This window comes from Anarrhichthys ocellatus, unplaced genomic scaffold, assembly GCF_004355925.1.
Source record: "Anarrhichthys ocellatus isolate YVR2014 unplaced genomic scaffold, GSC_Weel_1.0 scaffold83, whole genome shotgun sequence".
In the NCBI taxonomy this organism is placed as follows: domain Eukaryota; kingdom Metazoa; phylum Chordata; class Actinopteri; order Perciformes; family Anarhichadidae; genus Anarrhichthys; species Anarrhichthys ocellatus.
Window position 1 is genome coordinate 1,425,438 of NW_022280113.1, and position 25,026 is coordinate 1,450,463.

At 41.9% G+C, this 25,026-nt stretch overlaps 2 protein-coding genes across 5 annotated transcripts in view; both read right to left on the reverse strand.

Moving 5' to 3' along the window:
• Positions 1-2,856: 2,856 nt before the first annotated feature.
• Positions 2,857-10,341, reverse strand: znf207b (zinc finger protein 207, b). Of its 4 annotated transcripts, none has more exons than XM_031874660.1 (11): positions 10,173-10,341; positions 9,447-9,573; positions 9,129-9,267; positions 8,383-8,574; positions 6,244-6,319; positions 5,723-5,784; positions 5,262-5,401; positions 4,775-4,873; positions 3,864-4,118; positions 3,332-3,488; positions 2,857-3,154 (listed from the first exon to the last, which is right to left on the reverse strand). In XM_031874660.1, the coding sequence occupies exons 1-11, from the start codon at positions 10,211-10,213 to the stop codon at positions 3,003-3,005; spliced, it is 1,440 nt and encodes a 479-aa protein (XP_031730520.1). In that variant the 5' UTR covers positions 10,214-10,341; the 3' UTR covers positions 2,857-3,002. The 4 variants fall into 4 exon arrangements, with proteins under 4 accessions (XP_031730520.1, XP_031730519.1, XP_031730522.1 ...); XM_031874659.1 differs by having other exon boundaries at positions 2,857-3,157; XM_031874662.1 differs by lacking the exon at positions 4,775-4,873.
• Positions 10,342-14,263: 3,922 nt separating this feature from the next.
• rhbdl3 (rhomboid, veinlet-like 3 (Drosophila)) overlaps positions 14,264-25,026 on the reverse strand; it is a 51,820-nt gene continuing 41,057 nt past the window's right edge. Inside the window, exons 6-8 of the mRNA XM_031874601.1 lie at positions 21,201-21,387; positions 20,476-20,536; positions 14,264-19,619 (exon numbers count right to left, since the gene is read on the reverse strand). Of these exons, the coding sequence (XP_031730461.1) occupies positions 19,348-19,619; positions 20,476-20,536; positions 21,201-21,387 (520 nt within the window). The 3' untranslated portion in view covers positions 14,264-19,347. The remainder of the gene's footprint in view (positions 19,620-20,475; positions 20,537-21,200; positions 21,388-25,026) is intronic.

Sequence of the window (25,026 nt, forward strand, 5' to 3'; positions counted from 1 at the left end):
GGGGGGGGGGGGGGGGGGGGGGGGGGGGGGGGGGGGGGGGGTGTTAAGTGACTGTTTACCGAGTGCTACTATTCAAAAAGGGGACTTCAGTTTGAGAAGCTGCAGCTCGAGTGTCTTTGTGCATTTATTCAGGCCTGTAAACGCACTCATAAAGCTTTGTTAGCATTTTCTGGTGGGCTAAATGAGGTCTCAAACTGCTTGTGCAGGTAATGTAGTGCGTGCTTGGCCACTGATGCTTCTAACAACAACTTCAGGTTAAAAAACAAATGTGACTAATTCTTGGAAATGTACGTGTGTCAACAACCCACCAGCGGAAGAAAGAAACAAAATTAGGACACACATTTGTTCATGGGGTCAATAATACACCCCCCCCCCCCCCCCCATGCCACTAGGGGGCAGCCACTCAGAATAGTGGATTTCACCTAAAATGTGATATTTTTTTTTAAATTGAAGGACAAGTGGCTACAAATTAATGCAATCATTTTATTTTAAAAAACAAACATGAATATGACATTGTGATGCGTTACAATTCAATTTAAATATCAAGCTACTTTCGAGACAATTGCTCCTTTTGTTACTTTAAATACAAATACACCTGCTCCAAAAACAAGTTTAAAAATACTTCTTAAAAAAGAGATAGAGACAAACACGGTATTTTCATGACAGCTTTTCAAAACCTAATTTCTCCAAACCAAATCCAAATTTTTATTACCATCAAAGAAACCTTTTCCTCATGTAAAGAGCTCATTTCCATAATTAATACTTTCAATACTTAAATGTTGGTGCCAACAACTTCTGAGTTTTTACTTGCAGAGTCAGTTCAAACTAATAAAACTAAAACATGACACACACACACACACACACACACACACACACACACACACACACAGAAGAAACCGAAGCCATAAGAAAAATGATTTACATTTCAATGACCGAGTCTCTGTACCTTTAAATCACTACAATGGAATGAACATGTCACTTAAGGCATATGCTGCTATCTCTCCAACACCCATTGAAAAGTCTTCAATTATCTTAAACAATTTAACAACATACTTTAAAAACAGTACATCAATTAAAACCAGGCCTAGCATCCTGTTGCACAGGGCAGACCCAGACTAAAGTAAACAGCAGGTACTTACTGGGTTTAACTGACCTTTTCATGCCAGCTGAGTGGGTTTTAAGGCTGATATGGATGGGCTATAAACAACAAAAACAAATACAAAGCAGTAAGTGATATGCACAGAGGAAACACTTGTGCCACTCTAAATACCGACAAGAACTTCTTGCCACCGAGTCTTTTGATCCCCGTGTGCACTAACGACTCAGATTTGTGCACCTCCCGTCAACGTATATATCTGTAACGGATAACTCAGAGATTGCTCTCTACAGCAATCTGCCACACAGGATCATTGCGGTTGACGATTATGAACATTTAGATTAGATAAGGATGGACATAACCCAAAACCACCCAGCAATACAAACCAGCACTGCAGTAAATAACAATCTAGCAAAAGGAGTTTCAGGTGTTAAATCGACTCTTGTGCCGCAGTTTGAAGTTCTGTTGAGAAATATACTGTTAGCTATGTGTTTGTGAGGGGTTCCTTGCAATCTTTTTTTTCAACTTGAAACTTTGACTTTCTACACTCTTGCAGGAAAGGACGCACAAGTAATTCAGGGAGTAGCTGCTTTAAGTCACAACTACAGACCCGAGTTATCATTCAGCAGTTTGTGTCTGCATCTTACCACCACCTTTTGAGTTTTACCAACCCAAGTCATCTAAACGGGGATAAACCAAAGAACTGGGTCACCACTGACTTGCTTCACAACATTGGAACTTAACACAGAGCTACTGTATTGTTGGGTTTGTTGCTTTGCTTGCCCCCCTGTAGCGGGGACACGACTATGAGATATGACAAGCTAACATTATAGCATTCATGCATGTCTGAGTATATGAATCAGGAGTGACATTTAGCTTCTCCTGCACTCTGGTTGAGTGTATCTACAAGTATTACTTAATCTGAAGTTATGTCCGTCATTATCATGAGGTAACATGCAGTATTTAGAACCAAAAGTTGGCCAACATCGTAGCTTTGGGCTGGTGGTACACGAGATTTGAGCAAACTAAATCTCTTATGTTTCTGACCTCATGGAAGAGCATTTTCTTCTGTACTTCAATATCCAGTCTGTTACGATGCAACAAGGTGGACTCTTACAAAAGATCGATGATGGCAAACTTGGTTTTTAAATACCCGATGAAGTCCTGTCGTTAAAAAGAGGAAAGAGATAAGCGCACCGGTACAAACCTTCGTCACTCACCTCCACGCACGTCAGGACAAACCAGCATTGAATTTCAAGATGAATTTTATTACAACAGATTCATAAAACATTACAAAGGATGCATACAGGTACCCTCTTGACCAGGACATATTAAAAGCAAACCTGAAACAAGGATAAAGCTAGAGAATGATGAGTCGTGAATTTTTAACACTACTTAAGTTGGAATCATTTTCATCACTGAGACCCTCACCAACCAAGGTTGGGGACGCAAGTCCAACAGCACCTAAGCATGCTGTGAGGGCCTCAATCAATCTACCGAAAAGAAAAACAAACAAAAGAAAAAGAATCAAATGTTTACAAGAGAAACTTGCCTTAGTAAGGGGGGGTTGGTACGCTCATGTAACTCCAGCAGCTTCAAAAGAAATATGAATCATTTTAACACACTTTACTTCTATAAACCTGAGAGAAACCTATGGGGGGGGGGGAAATATATATCCTCACATGAAACCAGATGACAACAAAATAGCTTTCAGGAACTCGTGTGGTGGTTTGGCTGTTTTCCAATAAAGATGTTACATTAAATGTCCATTAGTTCTAACAAATAATGTTTTGTCTTCACCACCACTGGTCTCACTGCTCTTTGCTCGCAGCTAGGTTTGACAAAAGCACAAGGATGAGAGAAAGGTGTTAACCTCAAACCTAATGTGGTGGCTGCTTTGCCCGCTTCAGTAGCGCCCAGCCGGAGACATGACGGGCGGCCTCATGCCCATGGGCGGGCCTCCCTGGTAAGGGGGCACCATAGGAAGACCCTGCCCGTATGGAGGCATCCCTCCAGGCATGTAGCTCGGCATGCCCTGAGGAGGAGCACCGTACTGACCTGCTGGGGGGAACACAAGGAAAGCGACATGTGATTCAACAGTGGATTTCAATTAAACTGCAGCTTATGTCAATTGATTGGGATGCAAACCTTTCTGTTTTAAACAAGTAAATAAATCGCAACTTGATTTAGCATGGACTTGCAAAAAGAACATTTTCCTAACGAGCACTTTCTTACCGTGCATGGGATGCCTCATGCCAGGCTGCTGTAGTGGCATGCCTTGCTGTGGGGGCATTATGCCGCCCACAGCCGCCACAGGGGGAGCAGCGATATGGGCCTGACCCTGCCTGGGTGTGAGTCGCTGGTAGCGGGGCAACTGGGCCCTCAATTCCTCCTGTTGGCAGGGACAACACACAAAGCACACATTCAGACTGAGGAAAATCTAGTATGCCCCTTACAGTACAAAGATAAACACTCACAAAAATGACGAGGAATTGGGTACCAATGTTGCCGTGCCCTGATTTCACACTGAGGATATTCAAGCTCAGAACAATCCTTTAACATAACCACAAAAGAGCAACTACTGAGGACGTGTAAGGAAATACAATCGTGGCAAATATCCCATAACTATCTTTACGATGATGATGATATTCAGAACCTGACTGGTGGTGAAACAGTGCACCCACCCTTTCATCCATCCATGTACTCTTATACGTATCAGTCATTACTTACTGTGAAAAGGGCAAAGTAGAAAGCTCAAGCAACTTACCAGTGAGATATCCTCATCAGGATGGATCAACTTACTAGTTGCACTCGTGGTGGTGAGGGTGGCGGGTTTGGTGGCCACTGTGGCCGGGGGTTTGGCCACAGTGCTGCTAGAGGGGTTAGAAGAGGAAGAAGTGGAAGAGCAAGAAGAGACAGAGGGCTGGGTGTAGGCAGGGAATGTTGCTTTGGGAGGGTCGGAGGAGGAGGCGGCTGCACTGTGGGAGTTTGAAGCGGCAGCTCCTGAAGTGCTCTGCTGGGCCTGCAAACAGACAGAGAATCAGGTCACTGACTGGTCCTCCAAGGGACCGCGTTCTTACTTTTTAAAGATGAAAAGAAAACGACACAAGACACAGAAGTCCTCCATGGATTATACCTTTGTCACAATCATTACGTGACGGATTTTGAGACATAGAACCTCCCCTGACTTTCAAAAGTTTACACTTTCAAGTGGATTGCAAATGTGGCATGACATAAGTTAAATCCCTTTGTATCCAGTACACAATACAAATCCTGAGATATAAGTAGAACCAAATCGTGTGGGGGGAAAAGAAACTTGACGTGTTATGCATTGCTGCAGCGTTCAATGTCAAAGCGCGATGAGTAGCTCTTGCAGGAATCATGCTTCAGAGGTTAGGGGGGGTAAATGCAAAATAAGATCCATTAAATCCAGTGTTGCGCCTCATTCTGCGTTAATTAAAGCACATGCACAGCAATAAAGCTCACAGACAAAAAGCAGGGCAGGTGTTGTCGGGGATAATTATCCTCCGACAACATTATAGCCAACGTGCTCGTTTTTGACGCACAGGGCGATTACCTTTAACAATCAGCCTAGTTTACAGCTTGAGAATTTACAGGCAGAGTTCATAAAGAAGCAACATGCAGCTGCCACAGCCAAGTCAAAGTCTGTGAGCGTACTTGAGGCGTGTTAGGAAAGGGAGGCTGAGAGGAGGCAGACTGAAGGTCTGCAGCTGGAGAGGAAACGGCTGCTGTGCTGCTGTGAACACCAGCGCCCATCTGCAGCATGGTGGGAAGGAGATCACAGTATGTAACATGTCCACTCTATTCAAATTTAATAACGAGAACAAAATTGACTTCATAATAGTGACACTGATTTAAATTTTAAAAAAAATGGGGCGGAGAAAGGCAGAAAAAGAGGAACAGCTGACTACAGAAAATGAGGAAACGAGACATCGGAAATCCGAAGTGTTGAGAAGTAAAATAATATCCCAGAGTACTGTGATCATAAGATACTGCATAGACGGTTTAATAAAATAAAACATTGCCAACCATCCACCTTAAATCAGGAGACAGGCTTACAGACTGCTCTAAACTCTCTGAAAAGGCTGTGCGAGTGTGAGCGTGTGCTGTTGCAGGGTGGGTGGGGGGGGTGCATGGTGCCCACCTGTGCTGCACTGGGGAAAAGGGGCTTGGTGACAGCGGGCTGGGCCACTGGTACTGCCGGTCGACTGGGCATCACTCCGGCTGCAGCAGCTTGGGCCATATGGGGCATCCCTGGCCTTGGAGCCATGTGAGGTGGCATTCCTAAACAATCACCCAAACAAGGTCAATCAACCCTTCTGGCACCAGAACATTGAAGACACATTAAAAGAGAGAAAATAAGCACGCTGAGATGGAAATCATGCGTCTAATTCAGCCACACCTGCTGAACAATCTAAAAATGTAAGCAACAGGAGCTATACTTTGCTATTGTTATGATCGACCAATCTAATTTCCAGGGTTATCTTTGCTACATGGGCATAAACTATATATGTGCAAGCTGTTAGTGGTGTGGCTGCATTTATTTTAAAGTCAAAATTAGTTAGAAACTCTAAATTCTACAGACAATACTCAACTACAACTCACCGTGGGGCATACCGGGCATCCCTGGCATCATGGGAGGCATCATTCCACCCATGGGCATCATGCTGCAAAAGGCAATAAGACCAATAAGATAATGCTGATTTGGTGTTACAGAGGAAACGGAGGTGAAAATTACTCCCCCCCCTCCCCATGATTTGAATGTACACACAGCACCAGCCTCAGGCAGCAGACGGGTTACAAAACTAAAGTGTAATGAACATCAGCCTAACATAGTTGGCTAAAAAGGTATTTCCATAAGTTGTCATGTATGAAAGGACCCCAAAAGAACACTGTAAGCAGACAACTTGATTAACTTAAGTGAAGTATTTAAACAGCATTGTATAGGTATGATTCTGTTCCATGCAAGTGGTTGATCACTGTAACTACAAGCGGTTTCCACTGTGCTAGAACTACATTCAAATTAATTCTAATTTACACCACAAAGGGGATCATTTATTAACGTGGTAAAATAGCATTGAATCGAAAATGGCATCATTAAACACATCATTAAAGAGATCTTTTACCCTGGTGGCATCCCATGCATGGCAGGGGGCATGCCGTGCATCATGGGAGGAACGCCAGGCATCATGGGAGGCATTCCTGCAACAGTGAGTCAGAGGATATGTTTTGTTTAGCTCAACACTACATCACTCCAAACCTCAAATGCTTCCCTGCCGTATCTATACAGCTGCTCAGCCAGTAGCACAAAGAGACACAGCTAAGACAAATAGTGTGTAGCAGCAGCAAACTTTCATATGCAACTCTGGGATTTACAGGTTTATTTTCAACCAAAGCACCGAATGTTGAAACAGTGGACAGACCAAAAAAAGTTATATTTAATTTCTGTCGAGTTTAAAGGAAGTGGGTTTTACGATAAGTTAACCGTGAAATTAAGAGACGTAAAAGAGAGAAACTTAATTTCAGAAGGTGTAATGTTACATTTTCCTGTATGAGGAAAATATAATCCTAAAATAATATAACCCCCTAATTATTAGACATAGGACCCGGTCAAGGCTTTCTAAGTCTCATTCAAGTCTAGAGCCCTAAAAAAGCCCTTGAAATAAGTCATTAGGCATCACAAATGATACATACATACATACATACAGTTGTGTGAAAAAGTGTTTGCCCCCTTCCTGATTTCTTATTTTTTTGCATGTGTGTCACACTTAAATGTTTCAGATCATCAAACAAATTTAAATGTTAGACAAAGATAACACAAGTAAACACAAAATGCAGTTTTTAAGTGAAGGGTTTTTATTATTAAGGGGGAAAAAAAAAATCCAAACCTACATGGCCCTGTGTGAAAAAGTGATTGCCCCCCCCTGTTAAAACATAAATTAACTGTGGTTTATCAACGTAATTGAGATCTATCAGTCTGGAAAAGGTTACAAAGCCATTTCTAAAGCTTTGGGACTCCAGCGAACCACAGTGAGAGCCATTATCCACAAATGGCGAAAACATGGAACAGTGGTGAACCTTCCCAGGAGTGGCCGGCCGACCAAAATTACCCCAAGAGCGCAGCGACGACTCATCCAAGAGGTCACAAAAGACCCCAGAACAACATCCAAAGAACTGCAGGCCTCACTTGCCTCAATTAAGGTCAGTGTTCATGACTCCACCATAAGAAAGAGACTGGGCAAAAATGGCCTGCATGGCAGAGTTCCAAGACGAAAACCACTGCTGAGCAAAAAGAACATAAAGGCTCGTCTCAGTTTTGCCAGAAAACATCTTGATGATCCCCAAGACTTTTTGGAAAATACTCTGTGGACTGACGAGACAAAAGTTGAACATTTTGGAAGGTGTATGTCCCATTACATCTGGCGTAAAAGCAACACGGCATTTCAGAAAAGGAACATCATACCAACAGTAAAATATGGTGGTGGTAGTGTGATGGTCTGGGGCTGTTTTGCTGCTTCAGGACCTGGAAGACTTGCTGTGGTAAATGGAACCCTGAATTCTGCTGTCTACCAACAAATCCTGAAGGAGAATGTCCGGCCATCTGTTCGTGACCTCAAGCTGAAGCGCACTTGGGTTCTGCAGCAGGACAATGATCCAAAACACACCAGCAAGTCCACCTCTGAATGGCTTAAGAAAGACAAAATGAAGACTTTGGAGTGGCCTAGTCAAAGTCCCGACCTGAATCCGATTGAGATGCTGTGGCGTGACCTTAAAAAGGCGGTTCATGCTCGAAAACCCTCCAATGTGGCTGAATTACAACAATTCTGCAAAGATGAGTGGACCAAAATTCCTCTACAGCGCTTTAAAAGACTCATTGCCAGTTATCGCAAACGCTTGATTGCAGTTGTTGCTGCTAAGGGTGGCCCAACCAGTTATTAGGTTTAGGGGGCAATCACTTTTTCACACAGGGCCATGTAGGTTTGGATTTTTTTTTCCCCCTTAATAATAAAAACCTTCATTTAAAAACTGCATTTTGTGTTTACTTGTGTTATCTTTGTCTAATATTTAAATTTGTTTGATGATCTGAAACATTTAAGTGTGACAAACATGCAAAAAAATAAGAAATCAGGAAGGGGGCAAACATTTTTTCACACAACTGTACATACATACATACATACATACATACATACATATATATATATATATATGGTCAAATTGAGTTAGTGCTGATTCCCAACTTCTGGGTTTGACAAAGAGGTCCTTGCCTTGATATCCTCCGTGGTGCATCCCAGCTCCACCAGCCACAGGAGGCATCCCAAGCTGGGCCATTGGAGCAGCGTAGCCTGGCTGAGGCTGCTGGACAGCAGCGACCTGCTGAACCGACGGTCCTGCTTCATCATCGTCATCGTCGTCCTCATCGGAGTCGTCCTGATTGTTTGACTTCTTCTTTTGACTCTCTGAAAACCGAGAGGAAATATTTACGGTAATGGTGAAGCTTAAACAAAATGAAAATGAACCTACGGTTCTACAACAAAAACCTTGGAAGGTTGGTTAGAATCAAAAAACACAGGACATGATGTTTGTCTGTCCTTTGTGCCAAGGTGGTGAGCACTTCCAGGAAATTAACCTTGTTTTGAGTGGTTGACAATCTACAAGTGGGGGTTTTCCAGCTTGTGTGGGGTGTATCTTGGTTTGGTTTAGGTTGTAGAATTTTGGGACAGTTGGGCCCAGAACACATCATCAGTAGTTTTAAGGTAAGCACACAGCATTCAAAAACATCGTAGTTATAGAACATATATTTAGCCAAGATGGGATACCCCAGGATTACCCTCCACTACCTCTCGGGGCTCTTACCACATAAACATGCCACCCAATATCAGGAATCTCCCTTAACCTTAAATCATTCCAATACAAAACACACAAAACCAGTACAAAATCGAAGAAAACAAGTAATTCGGCCATCTAGACTTTTACTGAAATTGACAAGAAAAGCACATCAAATTGTACACACCTTGTGATTTCTGTTCTAATGTTCGTCTTCTTTCCTGCATGTCTTTCTCTGGAATCCCCTCCATACCGTAGATCTCCAGCTCGATGTCTACTCTTCCGGGAATTGCATTTGGTACACTGTCAATTGTTTCTTTGTGTACCTGAAACACATGCAAAGTGAGTCAGTGCATACTATCACAACAAGCAAAGTAATGTTTCATCCGTGGCCCACTTCATGATAACTGATAGCCCTTTATGACCAAAACATTGCAAGAACGGTGGAACCAAAGACACTTAAAGAATCAAGAACTAAAGTTAGATCAATGAAAAATGCACCTACCTGCATGCAATGGATAGCCAAGCCTGGGCCTGTGTACAACTTCTTGTGGCAAATATGGCATTTAAAATGCTTTGCCTTCTGATGCTGGATGAGGATCTTTTCATCATCGAAGTCTCGATTACAGTACCTTGAGTGAAGAGTTAAGGATTGTGTTCGAAAGAAAAACACCAAAAACACACCCGAGCCAGTGAAAGCCTCCAACACAACGTTAATGCTGCCTAAATAAAACGCCCTGATCTGAGGCGTAGTCTTAACCACCATTCATGATCAATGACCTGGCAGCAAAGATTCTAAGTGCACACAACTCGAAAACCACGAGGTTTCTGACTAATCCAGCGCAAGACGTAAGCTACATCATAACGTTAGCTGTTGCCCTGAATCACCAATACATCGCTAACAGGTTAACGTTAGCTAGCTAGCTAGCAACGGAACGGAGACAGCTCGCTGAACTTTCCTCTTAGCATAGCATGAACTCGACGTAATCTACTACTGCGTAATTATACACGATGCCAACTGTGTTTTTTGCAGTGTTAATCATAGACTGGATTAAAAAACAATCCTCAACGCGACCTACTAGCCTCCTATGACCGAATCGTTAAGCTAACGTTAGCTTACGAGCAGATAAACCCCCCGAGAGGCCAACTCAGGCCTTCCTTTTGTCAAGCTAACTCTTAGCCTCTGGCATTTCTACGATGGTATTTTGTCATCCAGGCACAAAAAGGATACCAGCACCATGGTTTCATCTGCTTCTTCTTCTTTCGTCCCATTTCTAATGAATACTGAAATAGAGGTCTTACAACGTTATATACTGGTCTTATTATCTGTTTGACAACAGCATGCTGTAGTCCCGTAACAACGCCGAAAATGGCGCTCCGCTGAAGGAAGTTGTAGGGCAGGCTACAGTCTCACGAACAGAGAAAACATACGTCATCTCATAGACACGCCCCTAGTTTTGGAATATAATGTAGCTAATGTAATACCATCATAACTTGGAAAAAAAAACTGCCATTGGAACGAGTATGTTTTTTGTTTTTTTCAAGTTTATATAGTGAGTTTAGTGACAACCTATCATGCAAATATATGGATATAGACTGGGGCCAAAGTTGTGTGACCCTAGCAGTATTTGGGTCCCCGTTCCAGCCTGTAGGACATGTCCTTCTGCATCTCCTGGGCCTTGGCTGCCTGGTCCTAGTGAATCAGTTCATCCCACAATTCCTTAAGTCCTTTCAGCAGCCCCTCCACCTTCCTCTCCAAGTGCATAAACTGGGAGTATCCAGGGTAAGCTACTTGTTGGGCAATATGTAAGTCTGAGCCACACCTGGGCTAACCGGCTCAACACCTGACAAAAAAATGTTGAAGGCAAAATAATTTAAGATGGCAGCGGAAGATGAAGGCCATTTGGCATTGTTCCAGTTCTCAGATAAGAGACTTTTACTGTGAACACGACTGAATTATCGCTGGCAAGATAAGACCATAACAATGACATATTATGTAGTTATTGTGATGGTTTGAGATAAAAGGGATCAAAGCATACATTGGGTGTATGTTCTAAAAATCCCTCCTACACCGTTCTGCTTACACAATGCACGAACGACACTGTTACCAAGAAAGCATGAATCAATTATTGTTCCTTCAATGGCAACGGCGATCCAAGACCAGATCAAATGAATAGAGAAGTAGGCCTACTATGTGCTTGCTAGTAAGATGTGTAAATTAAAGGATAGGACATACACAGAAACAAAATGTTCAAAAACACCCAGATGGAGCTGGTTGAGAGCAACGCTCTGATCAGACATCTGGGTTTCAGGCTGCTGAGAAGCAACGCTTTTTCATTCTCTCAGCTGTGATAGTCCCGAAAACAAAACATTAGGCCTATATAGCAAAAGCACCACACACTCACACACACACTTGCAGAATACCAATTCAGGTCAAGCTGAACAATTTAGACGGTTATTAAGTCCAAAAGACAAAGCAGGATAGGAAAATATGTGGGTCATTCTGTGTCATTTAGCCAAAAAGTCCAGTTTAAACTGAAGCAAAATGACACTGCTAATGAACCAGAATGGATTAACCAAACAACTGACATGATCAGCCATTTTAACTGATGGAATAGCAGTCTATCTCTGAATATATTTCTGCTGCTGTGCATACCTGTATTGCACACACACCTCTCAAAGACCACCACCAGTTCCCTTGGTCTACAATGAGTCCACTGAGGTGGGCTCATTTTCACTTTCACCCTCAGGCAGCTGACAAGCCAGAAGTGACTCCTGTGACAGCGAGAGCTGGGTCTGTGAGATAAGCTTTCGGCTGCAATCAGAATCTTTCAGATTTGACAAGGAATCTGAGGGGGCTGAAGGGGTGTTGGATCTGGTTTGTGGGCTGGAAGCAAGGCTGGAGCTGACAGTGTCAGATCTGGGGGTCAGAAGGGCTATTGGAGATCCCAGAGGTGGTGGGGGAGATGATGGACGCTCAGCTGAACCACTATCACCAGCAGGCGGCGATGGCTCTGTGAAACAATTTGTAACCAAGACTGATGGCTTATCATTGCTGCTTGGTGTGGTGGCATAAGAATCCTTCACTTCATCAAAAGTCAATAAGGTTTCTAATTTCCCTTCAAGAACTGAAGGAGAACTGTCCATCACATCATTCAAAGTGATGAGTGGGGCTACCGATGCTCCACCAGCCTCATTTGAAAGTGAAGGGATCCCGCCCTCCATGGAAACTGTATCGCTATCACAGCCAACATCAGCATCCAGCTCACCCCCCTCAACATGTTCCTGACTGCATGTTTCCGACTTTGTCGTCATGTCTTTCTGAACATCCGTCATAGTCTTGATGAGTTCACTGTCGAGCTCTGTTGTGTCTCTTGCCTGACTTTGCCTCTGCTGCATTGTTGTGAGAGATTGTTTCTTCCACTTCTACTTTAAATGTGCTGTTCTGGATAGTTAGAACCTCAACTTTAAAAAAACACAAGAGGAATATGAATTAAAGGGGAAAAAGACATACAAATAAGTGCAATAAGACAGCAAATTGCAAGTATTAGGTTGAGTAAAGATATACACTGTGCCTATCTTTATTTCTCTCAGGTTTTGTTGCACCCACACATTAACATTCTTGGTCAGCTTCTAGAGAATCTGACAAACTGGACACTGTAGGACTGAACTAACCTAACCCCAGAAGATGGCAGTAGTGCATCAATAAGGATGCAGAAGCTGGAGTAAAAACCCATAGATGAGTGGACTATGATAGTCTGTGTTATCGTTTAATCGGAAAAACGACAATGCAGAAATACCACATTTTTCTGTTTTCTGTTTTAAACCAAAAAACGGGAAAGCACAGCCGGTTTTCCGTTTTTGTTGTCCGAGTCCAAAGAAACAAAAATGAGAGAACCAGAAATTAGAAGAAAAATAAATGAATGTAAAATAAATAAGAGTGAGCATGTGTTCATGAAGCAATAAATAATGACAACAGAAAAATAAAGAGACGTTTGGTGCATTCTTATTAAACACTAAGCATCATTTACCAGCCTCATTGATTTATTTGTCACACTTAAATCCTGAATGGAATGGTTAAACAAAAGAGGTGAAAGGGCCAAGATGAGAAGAAATAATGTTGGTCAAGTACTGTGGTCCAAATAAAATGACTTCAGTTTTTTGCCATTGAGATACAGGAAGTTCGACTCTAGAATATTCTAAATTTGTTAATAATCTCACAAGACAAGAGCAAAATACAAGATGAATTGGTTCTCTTTTATTCTTTGCTATCATGTTACCTGTCTTTGGTAATAATGTACATGCTATCCAAAATGATGCACATGCTATCATGTTACCCCTCAGATTTATCTCTGGAGCTAGGCGGATGCAGACCGTCAGATTTGTTACTATTTTGAAAATAGTGATTGTGTTAATTTGAGTTCCACCTCCAAGCCAGATTTTAGGTCAGCTTCTCGAATGCACAGCGGGCCCACAGAATCAGAACAATTTTATTTCAAAGAGAAAACTATTGTTAAAGATTCCAATTCTTAGGGAAGGAGATCGAGTGTCACACTTTGACACAAATCCCGTTCACATTGCACAGGGCCAGGACCAAGAAGCTGCAGAGAGGGAATTTGCTCTGCAGTGCCCAGATGTGTGTGTACTGCTGGACAATGCTGTCAATAATCTGCCACAACTTTTTAAAGATGAACTCAAATGTCTGATTGATGTTATAACACTGATGTTTTTTTAAATTTACTCTTGCATCACTTGTAAATAGGTCAAATATAGAATGTGAAAAACAGTTATCGGTATTGTTACACAAGTGACACCATTATTAACAGTGGTATGAATAATCATTTGAAGCAATACAATTCACCTGAGCTTCTTAGTTCTTATATGTGCTGTTGGTAAGTGTAAGATTATTGGTTTAATTGACAAATGTCTTGTCGTGGTGTTTATGTTGCAGATGGGATGGGGTTATGTTTTTTACATTTTGGGGGTAGAAAGGGAAAAAAATGTTAATTTTGATGAGTATACATCTGTCACTCCGTTACCCTTGAATATAATGTGTATAGTTTTATTTGACTAAGTTTTATTTTGAAGAAGATAAACTTCATGTCGTCACAGTCTGGCATGAATTTCATTTTTAATCTGTTATGGAAAAGGCTGGACCTGTAACATCCACTGTTGATAGTCTTTGTGACGTGTGACAGTTTAGTCAAGAAAATGAAATCTACTCAAACTGAGGATGGATTCAGTCCTCTCTCCGACCACGGAAACTTCACTGATGACAATCATTGACAATCGAGTGGTGTGTTTTGGAACAGCTCTCGTACAGATCAAAATCATGTGAGCAGATTAACTGCAGATGGAATAATTAGAAGAATTGAGATACAGCAATACAAGTCAAATACAGGAATGTAACCACAATGCAATGCAATAACTAATTCTGAAGGTTTCTGCTTTTAGGGGAGTATTTAACTTGTGCTTGGCATACAGAATTAGAAAATACCAAAGATTTTCCTTCTTTGCTAATCTAGACGGGTGCAGATGTCATTGGATCATATAGAAGTAAATGTGAGCTACTGCTCTTATCTAAGGAAGGTCATGACCTGCTGATTTGTTAATGACCGACATGTAACCTGGGGAACTAAATGGCCATGTTGCTCAGTTTTACAGGATCTGCAAACTATACCCCTATACATTGTTAATTATATAATCAGAATTAGCGTAAAGTGTGTACACATAAAATGAATATTACTTATTTAAATGCACAGAGATAGACATACGGCTAAAAACAGGCAACAACGCTAAACAACAATCATTTGACGACTATAAAACATTGTGAGACATATTAGAAATGTGAGAGTATAGCTGTGCTCTCCATGTTCTTGTACAATAACTCCTAGAGGCAAATCCTACAACAGTGTTCACACACAAGCACAGTGCTAAATCATTCTTTAGACCAAATTGCTGACATTATGATGACATGATTTTGTCAGAGTTGATAAGACGCTGACAGCAGAGTTACAACAGAACAGGTTAGAGGTTGAATGATGATGACAGTGACAGTGATGATGGTGCAGTGATGATATAGCAATGTAAGGTAAAGATGGGAAGCAGAGGTGGTGCTATGACTGGGTGGTAACGGAGGCAAGGTCCACTGAAGGCTGCTTAATACGAATAAACCAAATGTCTCTTTGTTTTTCAACTGTCATTATTTATTGCCTCATGATCAACACATGCTCACTCTTCCATGTTTGGTTCTGAAATGACATAGAAATAACAAGGAAATACATGATGTATATAACTAGGTTGCAAATTACTCATCAACATCAAATATCAGATGAAACGAACTGCATTAAATACATCTGTATCAATAACCTAGATAATTCACAAAGACACAGGTAAATAGAACTAAATCTATGGTTCAAATACACTTACACTGCTATCTACTGGTAGAAATGGTAAACACGTTTACTCTGTGTCTCGTTACACGTTTTATGCTCTGCGTTCACTCAAGCAACGGAATACGGTGGAAACATAAATATCAGTGCTAACAGCAACAACTTTGCACACACAAAATGACTGATTAAACTGTACTACGAACTGTATTGCATCAAACAATGAAGCGATTAATTGAAAAGTTTATTCTCTCTGTGTACATGGATAAATGAATATTAAACCGCCTATAGTCAACTACTGTTGCTAACAGACTCCCATCGGCCCAGATTTATTTATTTGTACTCATTCATTTATTTGTTAGTCTGGTATGTGCTTGCATCATGGACTGTAAATAACATATTCTTGCATACGGTCATTCTATTGCCTTGACTTTTATTTTGAAATATATATATTTTGAAAACTTCCAGGGCACCTGGTTTGCATCTCTCTTCAAAAGAAAAAACAGCTTCTGCATCCTTATTGATGCACTACTGCCATCTTCTGGGGTTAAGCTAGTTAAGTCCTACAGTGTCCAGTTTGTCAGATTTTCTGGAAGCTGAACAAACATGTGAATGGGAGGGTGCAACGAAACCTGAGAGAAATAAAGATAGGCACGTTGTATATCTTTACTCAACTTAATACTTGCAATTTGCTGTCTTTGCAGTTATTTTTAATACTCACATGCATTGCAACTTGTCATGTTGCATGTCCGCTTGATGGCGACAACAGTGCAGAAATAGAATCTTGGTCCCGTGCCTCGACAACACGAATGAATGTTTGCCATCTGATGGGATTTTTGAAAGTTTGTGTATTTGTATTTTTGTACAAAATTACATATTGGAAAAAAAGATGCAACACCCCTGTCCACAATCTTGTTTTATGCTTTTGGTTTGGTGCTGTATAGTATAATGCCCAAGCATTGAGTACTGTTTTGGACAAAAGCTGCTTCCAGCTTTCTGACAACAATTTGGGGAAGGACCTCACCCCCTTTCAGTCCTGCCATGCACAAACAGGGGTCAATAAAGAAATGGTCTCCCTAGGTGTGGAAGACCTTTATTGGCCTGCACAGATCCCTGACCTCAACCCCATCCAACACCTTTGGGATACATTGTGACAGCAACCTCACTAATGTGGATAAATGGGAGCGTGACCCTGCAGCCAGACTGTATATTAACCCATAGCGTCACAATGAGATGTTCAAAATCACACACGTAATGTAATGTATTGTACTGGTGTCCACATACGTTTGGCCACATAGTGTCATAAATGCCTGTGCCCTATAAATACAAGATACCACTGAACTGGCCAAGGCACAGTCTCATCTTCATGTCCAAAATAGTAAAAGATGAAAGAATTGCATTTTAACCGAGTACACTGATCCTACGCATGTGCACACACATAGACATGCATGCGATACACTGCAAAGATAGCACTCACACATGTTGGCAGAATATGGTGACAAAATGGTTAAAGTACGCCACCAACCATGCCACTCTCACACACACCGGCATCACCATCAGCTTGTTAGAAACATCGGTAATAGTTGTGTGTCAACTGTCATCCTAAGTCTGCTTCTTGCATGTAACCTAAAAAGACTTGAAATGCAACTTAAAATGTGGCCAAATTGTAACAAGTGCCGCTCTCAGCAGGCAGCATAAATGCGGAGACACTACAAATGCAATTGCACAGATGTTTCCTTCCCTGCAGCTTCACTTGTCTTCTCTTGTGATTACCTCTGGAATTGGAGATTTATGAAGGGGGAACACAACTGAGGCAGCTTTCCTTGGCCGCCTAATGAATTTTCCATTGTACGCCTTCAAAACCGCTACTCTCCACATGGTTATACCGGCTAGACAGAGAAGACTTTCGGTTACAGCTTAAGGAGTCCCCTCTCTGAAAGAATTATGGCTGATTCTTGTATGCTCGCACATACCATTGATCACTTTGACGTCTGCTTTTTTCACAAAGGCTCTTACCCCTTGAAGCTAATCTGGTTTCAAACTGCAAACCTGCTTGGTCTGAGCGCTTGTCTTCGCACAATAGGGGAGGAATTCCTGTCGCAAGAAGAATATTGAATACAACTTGTATGTGTGCGTGCAAGCATGCGTGACATGAGTTCACACTAATATAAATGAGAGCAGAATCCAAAGAAATCATATTTTGTTTCTGTATAAAAGTGTTTAATGTACTCCAGTATGTACATATCAAATCTACAAAATATGCACGATGTTAAAATACTATCAGCGATTTACCCCTCCCTCACTTTTGTGCCCTTATTATATACAACCCCAGACCATCTTGAACCAACTTTTAAATATGATACAAACAGGATATAGCTAGCATATCACAATGCAGACCGACCAAGCAATTCACACAACATACCAATATCACCAAGTTAAAAGAAAAATCAACAGCAAATGCATGATAAAATATTAATCTGTATATAATTACATTATAACAATGTTTGTGCGAAGCAGTTACCAGCGTAACATGAGGTTAAAGTACAGTACCGTTTGAGACTGACAGCTTAGGACTGGGGTCGTTTTCCATCCCGGTTCAATCAATTAACAATTTACGTTGTGACAGGAACTAATGAGGGAGCATTGATTTACTTCTTCCCCCCATTGCCTACTGATATGGGAGTGAAACGACCCCAGCCTGGATGTAGTCGAGGTCAGGCATGTGTGCTCTTCTACATTTGGTAATGAGAAAAAGACAGAAAGAAAGTGGGTCTGTCCCCACTGCTGAATGTTTTATTAGTGTAATCCCACTTTAATTCACCACCTCTCAACTTCTTTGCTATTGTTAACCAATCACAAAAATCACTGCAAATGCCCAGAAGGCACAACAAAATGACAAAAAGGGTGTGAGAGATCAATTACAGATCAGTAACATTTTCTGTATATGACCGACCCCTTAGGGACAAAGATTTGTTTTGCTTGCACAAAAGCAATTCCTGTCAGGGGATGTGCTCCCCCCAGTGCTTGTAGCAATGTTTTGGCATCATTTTCAAAAGCTTAGTCTAAATGGCACTTCTGCTTCTTTTTTTCTTTTTTTCTTTTACTAATCTGTACGCACAATCGTATAATTGTCCCACTACTTGCACACAAAAAGAAGTCAAAAGACACAAGTTTGAGGTTGAAATAGTGCTGAACACAAATGAATCCTTCCCTGGGGAAGTGCCACAAAATCAACCCACACTTCCTTCAAAGGTAGATTCAACTTTTAAAGGTTGCTGTAGCCTATATACTCCATGCTTTCCCTACAAACGCGGAGATGTTTAGCCTGCTGTCTGCGTAATCTAAATCACTCATGCGTATGAGCTGCTTGTAATGACGACAAAACACCAACTAAGCCTAAATTCTCATGTGACCTTATTCTTAATTTACTGATGACGAGGGTGCAGGCAGATTACAGGATTTTCAGGAACTCTTCTGTCTGAAAACCAATTGCAACCGCAGGGTTCTACGGCTATCAGCCCACATAAGAGGCAACTGTGCAGAAATACTTTCATCAGGCTGACATCTCCATGAGAAGGCACCGTTGGATTGAGGAGGAGGAGGCCGAGAAGGTGAAGCCATGTGGACAGGACTGTTCCTGCTTGTTTCTGTTGAGTTAGATTCGAGGCTTCTCATTTGTCATTGTGCTGGCAACAAAAGTCCCACCGACTGATACGCTTGAGGACAAACGTCCAACAGAGATGTAGACAAAGAGCAAGACAAGGTTAGCTTGCATGGTAAGCGGAAACAATTGTGAGGCTCAACCAGAAAAGGGAACAAGTGGGCTGAAAAAGGTATGACGGGACCGACAACAAGGGCTGCTCCATGTCAAGTGCATCCCTGCATCAGATAGCTGGATGTAGGATGAGGGGGGCTGTCAGACGACCCCACGGTGAGGCTTAGGCTGAGGTGACTCATCCAGCCAGGCGGTCATGAATAAAGGGGGATGCGGTGCGCAGTCTGGCTTTAACAAGCAAGTCAAGGCGGCGGGGGCAGTCGCACGTCGAGCAAGCTGTAGGCAAAGATGTTCCAGAAGACAGCGCAGAGCACGAACAAGGTGTAGACGCACAAGAAGATCCAAAACAGGGACTGCTCCTGAAGCCGCTGCTCGTAGTTCTGCAGGACCACCACACCCAGCGTCAGGCCAACCATCACCCCTCCCAGGTGAGCTACGAAGCTGGGATTGGGGCACGGAGGAAAGGCCGGTGGATAGAACCGCAGCCACACCGCCCGACCAAACTCTACGCTCACTGTGAGCAGACAGAGGGAGGGGAGAGAAAACACAATATTAGCAAGGTCTGCATACGGAGTTACAGACAACTACAACACACTTATGTATGTAATGAAACAATATATTCTATGAGGTAGAGGAATTAGACTTTTATTTTGTTACCAACAACTATAAAGCGCCATTGAGCCAAAGATTTTACAGGTCCCTGTTTGCGTTTCCATGCTGAGCTGCAGTGGAGCGATAATATTAGAAAAAAAGGAATTTTGTACTAAAAAAGGCTCCAATGTATACTTACGAAGATATTTACAAGATTTTTCTCACTCAAACTGCCAAAATCTCATATTAAGTTCAGATAACCTTTTATAATTCATTGGTGTGGGCACGTTAAAGTAGTTCACTTGCTGTCAAACATTGTGTAAATAAACAACCAAGTTTCAAGTCAAAATTGACTTCACTTTGTGCCAAGCTGATTTTTTATTTTTTTTTTAAATCTGTGATCTTGGAGGATATAGCGACATACAAAAGAAAGATAATGATATTCTCCTCTTCACAGACATGTATCCACTACAGGTAAGGACGTAGAATCCCACACTGCCTTGCAAAGCGATTTGCTCGTGTCACATAGAAAATGAATAGGGGCGAGCTTTGCATCACTTTGCTCAGTTAGAAATCCTCCATATGCTAAACACTGCAAAGCCATAAAGTTTAATATTGCTGCCTTTGGAGCAAAATCACATTTCTCAGATAAGGAATCTTTGCTGCAGGATTAAAGTATGTTGATGGAATAGCATAACAAGCAGATTAAAAGTATTTTGTTGAAAAAGTATTCTTAAAATGAGGTGAAAGGTGTGTGTTGCATCTTTATTGAGACTTACTGCAAACCAGAGCCATGGCCATCCGGAATAACTTAAACTGACACTTCATTCCCGACCAATTCTACAGAAAGAGAGAGAAAGAGTGGATGGAGTAATTCAGAAGGTCCCTGTTTTTGAGTTCCGATGATAAAGACAAAACAAACTGTGCTAGAAGGTCAAGTCCTCCTCAGACACACACACACACACACACACACACACACACACACACACACATGCTGTCATGAAATGATATGAGATCTCGCCCAATTCACGTCAACTCTGAAAGCCCCAGAGACACTCTGACCCCCAATCTGTTCCTGCCGTGTTAGATAATGTGATTTCAGCTGAGAGGAGGAAGACAAACTCTTCCATCCTGACTCCAGGAATAATGTGGAGGATCTTGCAGGGTACATAATGAGGACCCTATTACACATAACAGAGGTTCACCTTGAGCGCCTTTTGCCTAATGTGTCTGTGATGACCCACAAGAAGGGGAGTTTTGACTGAGCAGAGCAGATATGTCGAGAGAGTGCAGTGGGATGGGAATTTGTCACATTCACCCGCTCACACACTTTCTGATCTTTGGGGGGGGACTGGAGGTGAGGAATGTATGGCATCTGTAGATAGAGCAGCACCTGCCGGGCCCCAAAACAGGCTGCTCTGACAATGTGGCAATGCTCTGTGTAGTGACAGGACGACTGAGTGATGTGATAATCATCTAACATATAACACGCAGTAAAACTTACCATCACCACATTGGCCAAATGTGCTGAGACCAGAGCGTACACTCCCCCGGATGAGCCGACCACTGGAGCCGTCATGTCGGTGACAGACACCGCCAGAGACCCTGTAGTGGGGATAGAGGAACACGCTTCAGCTAAACAAACAAATGAGGACGTTCTTGTGTCATTCGCATCACAGAAAAAAAAATGTTAATCTATAATCCGTTCAAACTAGGAAATCTTCATTTGATGATGAAGTTGATGTGATGTGAGGAGAGAATGTTTACTCAACTACACCATATGGCCATTTTGGGGATAAATGTATATATATATATAGTTTGTGCAAATGTTATAATGCTATGATGCAAAACAATGTTAAATGATAAAGTGTGTTATTTGTTTATTTGAAATGTGTCTAGTGCTGCAATCTTGAGTCTGTGCTTTCACTGTTCGGGAATATTTTTTCTCTTAGAGGATCATGTTGGCAGATGCTGTGACTAACTGACTAATTTAAGCAGTTTTTTGGTACAAGCTGTGACCATTTGTGCACTGAAAACATCTATTTTGAATGGCATAGAGGCCGCTTTGCGACTGGCTTTTTAATGTGGGTGTATCATAAGCAGGCCTTCGTGAATAGAGACTTGCGCATACTGTACCAGCACACACTGGGATTTTATCCAAGACAAAAAGCATTCATACAAATTGGACTGTCGCAAACAGGGAATTGCTCTGTTGAGCACCTTGGTACCAATTCATCGCGTGCACAAAAGATCCAATCGAGCATTCAATGCGGGGACATTCAGAGACAGAGTCACCACGGGAAATGTGTTCTTACCACAGTGTGTGTACAAGACACAGGATAAAGGAAAGACAGGAGATAGAGATGTGCTTAGTTTTACTATCACAATAAGCAAACACAAACTCTCTTGTTCTCTCTCTCTTTTGCTTATTTTCTTGCTCTCTCCATTGTTCATCCACTCATTTCTCAGTTTGTCTTTTCCTTCCCTTCTCCCCACGGCACTGACCTGTGTACATTTTTGATGCTAATGAGACACGTCTGCCCACGTCCACCCACGTCCATGGTCTTCCCACTTGCTCTCTCTCTCTCTTTCTCAAATACAAATATACTATATTTGCATAACACATAAATGCATGCATGTACACTGTACATTGGAATTAACATATACAGAATTTGGCACCACTGTCATTTGTTGTTTGTTTCAATAGGCAAGCGGCTCCCCAATTTGTCTTTTCTTATTTGCAGTTCTTTGTTATGCTCTGTTTCTGTGGACTCTGAAGATGTTTTTGCTGAATGTAAGATGTAGAATTTAGTTGGGAATGTGAGGTTCCATGTTTTATAGCCTATTATCTCACTACCATATAATAAGGATGACCAAAAGATAATTCTAAATGGTAGTATAGATGTATCTATACTGAATCACCGCCGTGAAGGCTGTGTGGTGTCTTTGGGTTTGATAAGCCTTCAGAAGTGCAGTGAAAATATAAAAAAATGTCTCATGGATAAACCCATCTGAGTTCCAAATCAGTGTGCTGGCGTCCAACCCTGTGATTTGAAATATGCGACATGTGAAATGACAGGACTTTATTTGCCTAATATGTGGCCCTCTCAGGGTGTGTGAACCATAATGGCAGCCCAGCGAGGGGGTGTAATGACAGCATCTGACTCACCAGGTCATTAAACACTGCTGCGTAATAATCGAAGCAGCTAAATGATTACAAACCCCAACCCACACATTAGCTTATACACTGTCTGCCTCTCTCTAACAGGAAAAATGGATTCACGTAAGAATCCTTTTCTCAAATCAAAAAATAAAATAATATTGAGAATTCTGGACAAAAAACTGGTAGCACATTTAATTAATTCTGATTAACTTATTACCATCAATTTATTAGTGTCAATATTAAAATGTAACAGTATCATGCACAGAGATTGCCACTCCCTAGATTACACTATTTAAAGCACTCCACATTGCTTCCTTCCTCTTCAAACACACACACACACACACACACACACACACACACACACACACACACACACACACACACACACACAGGCTTACAGACACTTAAACACCTGGTTCCTGTGTTTAGGAACCAGGTGTAATCTGATAACATTATTTTAGTTTGGTTGGGTCTGCGCACACACACACACACACACACACACACACACACACACACACACACACAAGGACACAGTCTCTCATAGTCCCTCAGGAGACCCCAGGAGGCATGTAGGTTTTAGAGTCAAAAGTGGCACCTCATTTATCTTGGCTGTTCATCCAAACCGTAGACGAAGACCATGAGGGGAAACTGTAACGCACATCAGCACTCATAATTACAAAAAAGTCAACAGTTCGGCTTTGAGTTGAGTTGACTGAATCTACAAAGTCATTGGCCAATAGTTCAGTCTGGGGTTGCTTGAGTTCTCTTTATCGCTTGTTGTTGTACACTTCTCTCTCTCTCTCTCTCTCTCTCTCTCTCTCTCTCTCTCTCTCTCTAGCCAACTGATTTTTGTGACATATTTGAGAGTAAAAATATGAAGGAATTCAAAAACAGTAAATGTCAGTGGAAATTAAATCATTAATTTTCCTATCTATCTATACTGTTTACTATCCAATAAAGTCAAAAATGCCATACAAATTATCATACATAACTGCAGCCATAAAACATATGCCGCAAATATCAGCTTATCACATCCACCCACGTGTTGCTATATGCTGAATATTATTAGAGTAGTGACTTTGGCTAAAGTCCTTCTGCTGACAAAAAAATGGAAAAAAAAGCCAAGTCAGACACAACAAACCCAGCCATCACAGCCAAACACAACCAAAGCGTGCCTCTCCTCTTCCCCTGGCGGTCGATATCTAATTAAAACAGCAGACTTGCGTGTGTTTGTGTGTGCGTGTTGGTCTGTGTGCGTACGTAAGTGTGTGTGTGTGTGTGATTTATGACGCGTTTCCTTCTCATTTCAATTCGAGGTTAATACTACAGGCCACCACAGCTGGTATCCCCAGGGTGTTTGTCACTGACCCCTGCACGTGCACACATACACACACACACACACACACACACACACACACACACACACACACACAAACACAGATGGACACTCAGACATGGAGAGAGAGAAATAGAGACATCATTTTCATGAATATTAAACAAAATCGCACTGGCTGCAATAAATATCCCACAATAATCTCTGCTTTTTCCTGCTCTCACACACACACACACACACACACACACACACACACACCCGCCACAAGGCATCACGTTTCCAAACCTGAAAAACTTTAAACACTCATCTCAAAAAGTAGCTCAATAATTCCACTCCAGTTACCTCGTACCTAAAAGTGTCTCGCCCCTGGGCACCAAAAAAGCAAACAAAAAAATGCCTAAACTGTTTGTTTTGGGGAAGGAAACCAACACATTGTGGAGTGGATGACTTTGTTGATGCAGTAGCTCATGATCACACATGCACACGCACACAGAAATAGCAACTCACGGTTAGGTTAGGCACTGAAAATGCATCAGTGTCTGAGGTTATGAATTCATCTACCCTCCTCCGTCTTCTCTCTCTCTTCACCCCTACCCCACACACTCCCCCTTCCTATTTCATTATTACTGTGTTTATGTTCTTCTGACTGAGCTCCATTTGAGATGACTCTCTCTGCTCGGCCCGATTGTACATGGCCGTAGGGGGACGCGGGGGCTTTGATGGGACACCCCCTGCATCTCAACATGTCTGGTAGGGAAACAGAAACACAAGACCATCTGTCCTCAACATCCCACACACACATACGCTAAATATTCTCATTGACCGGTATCCACC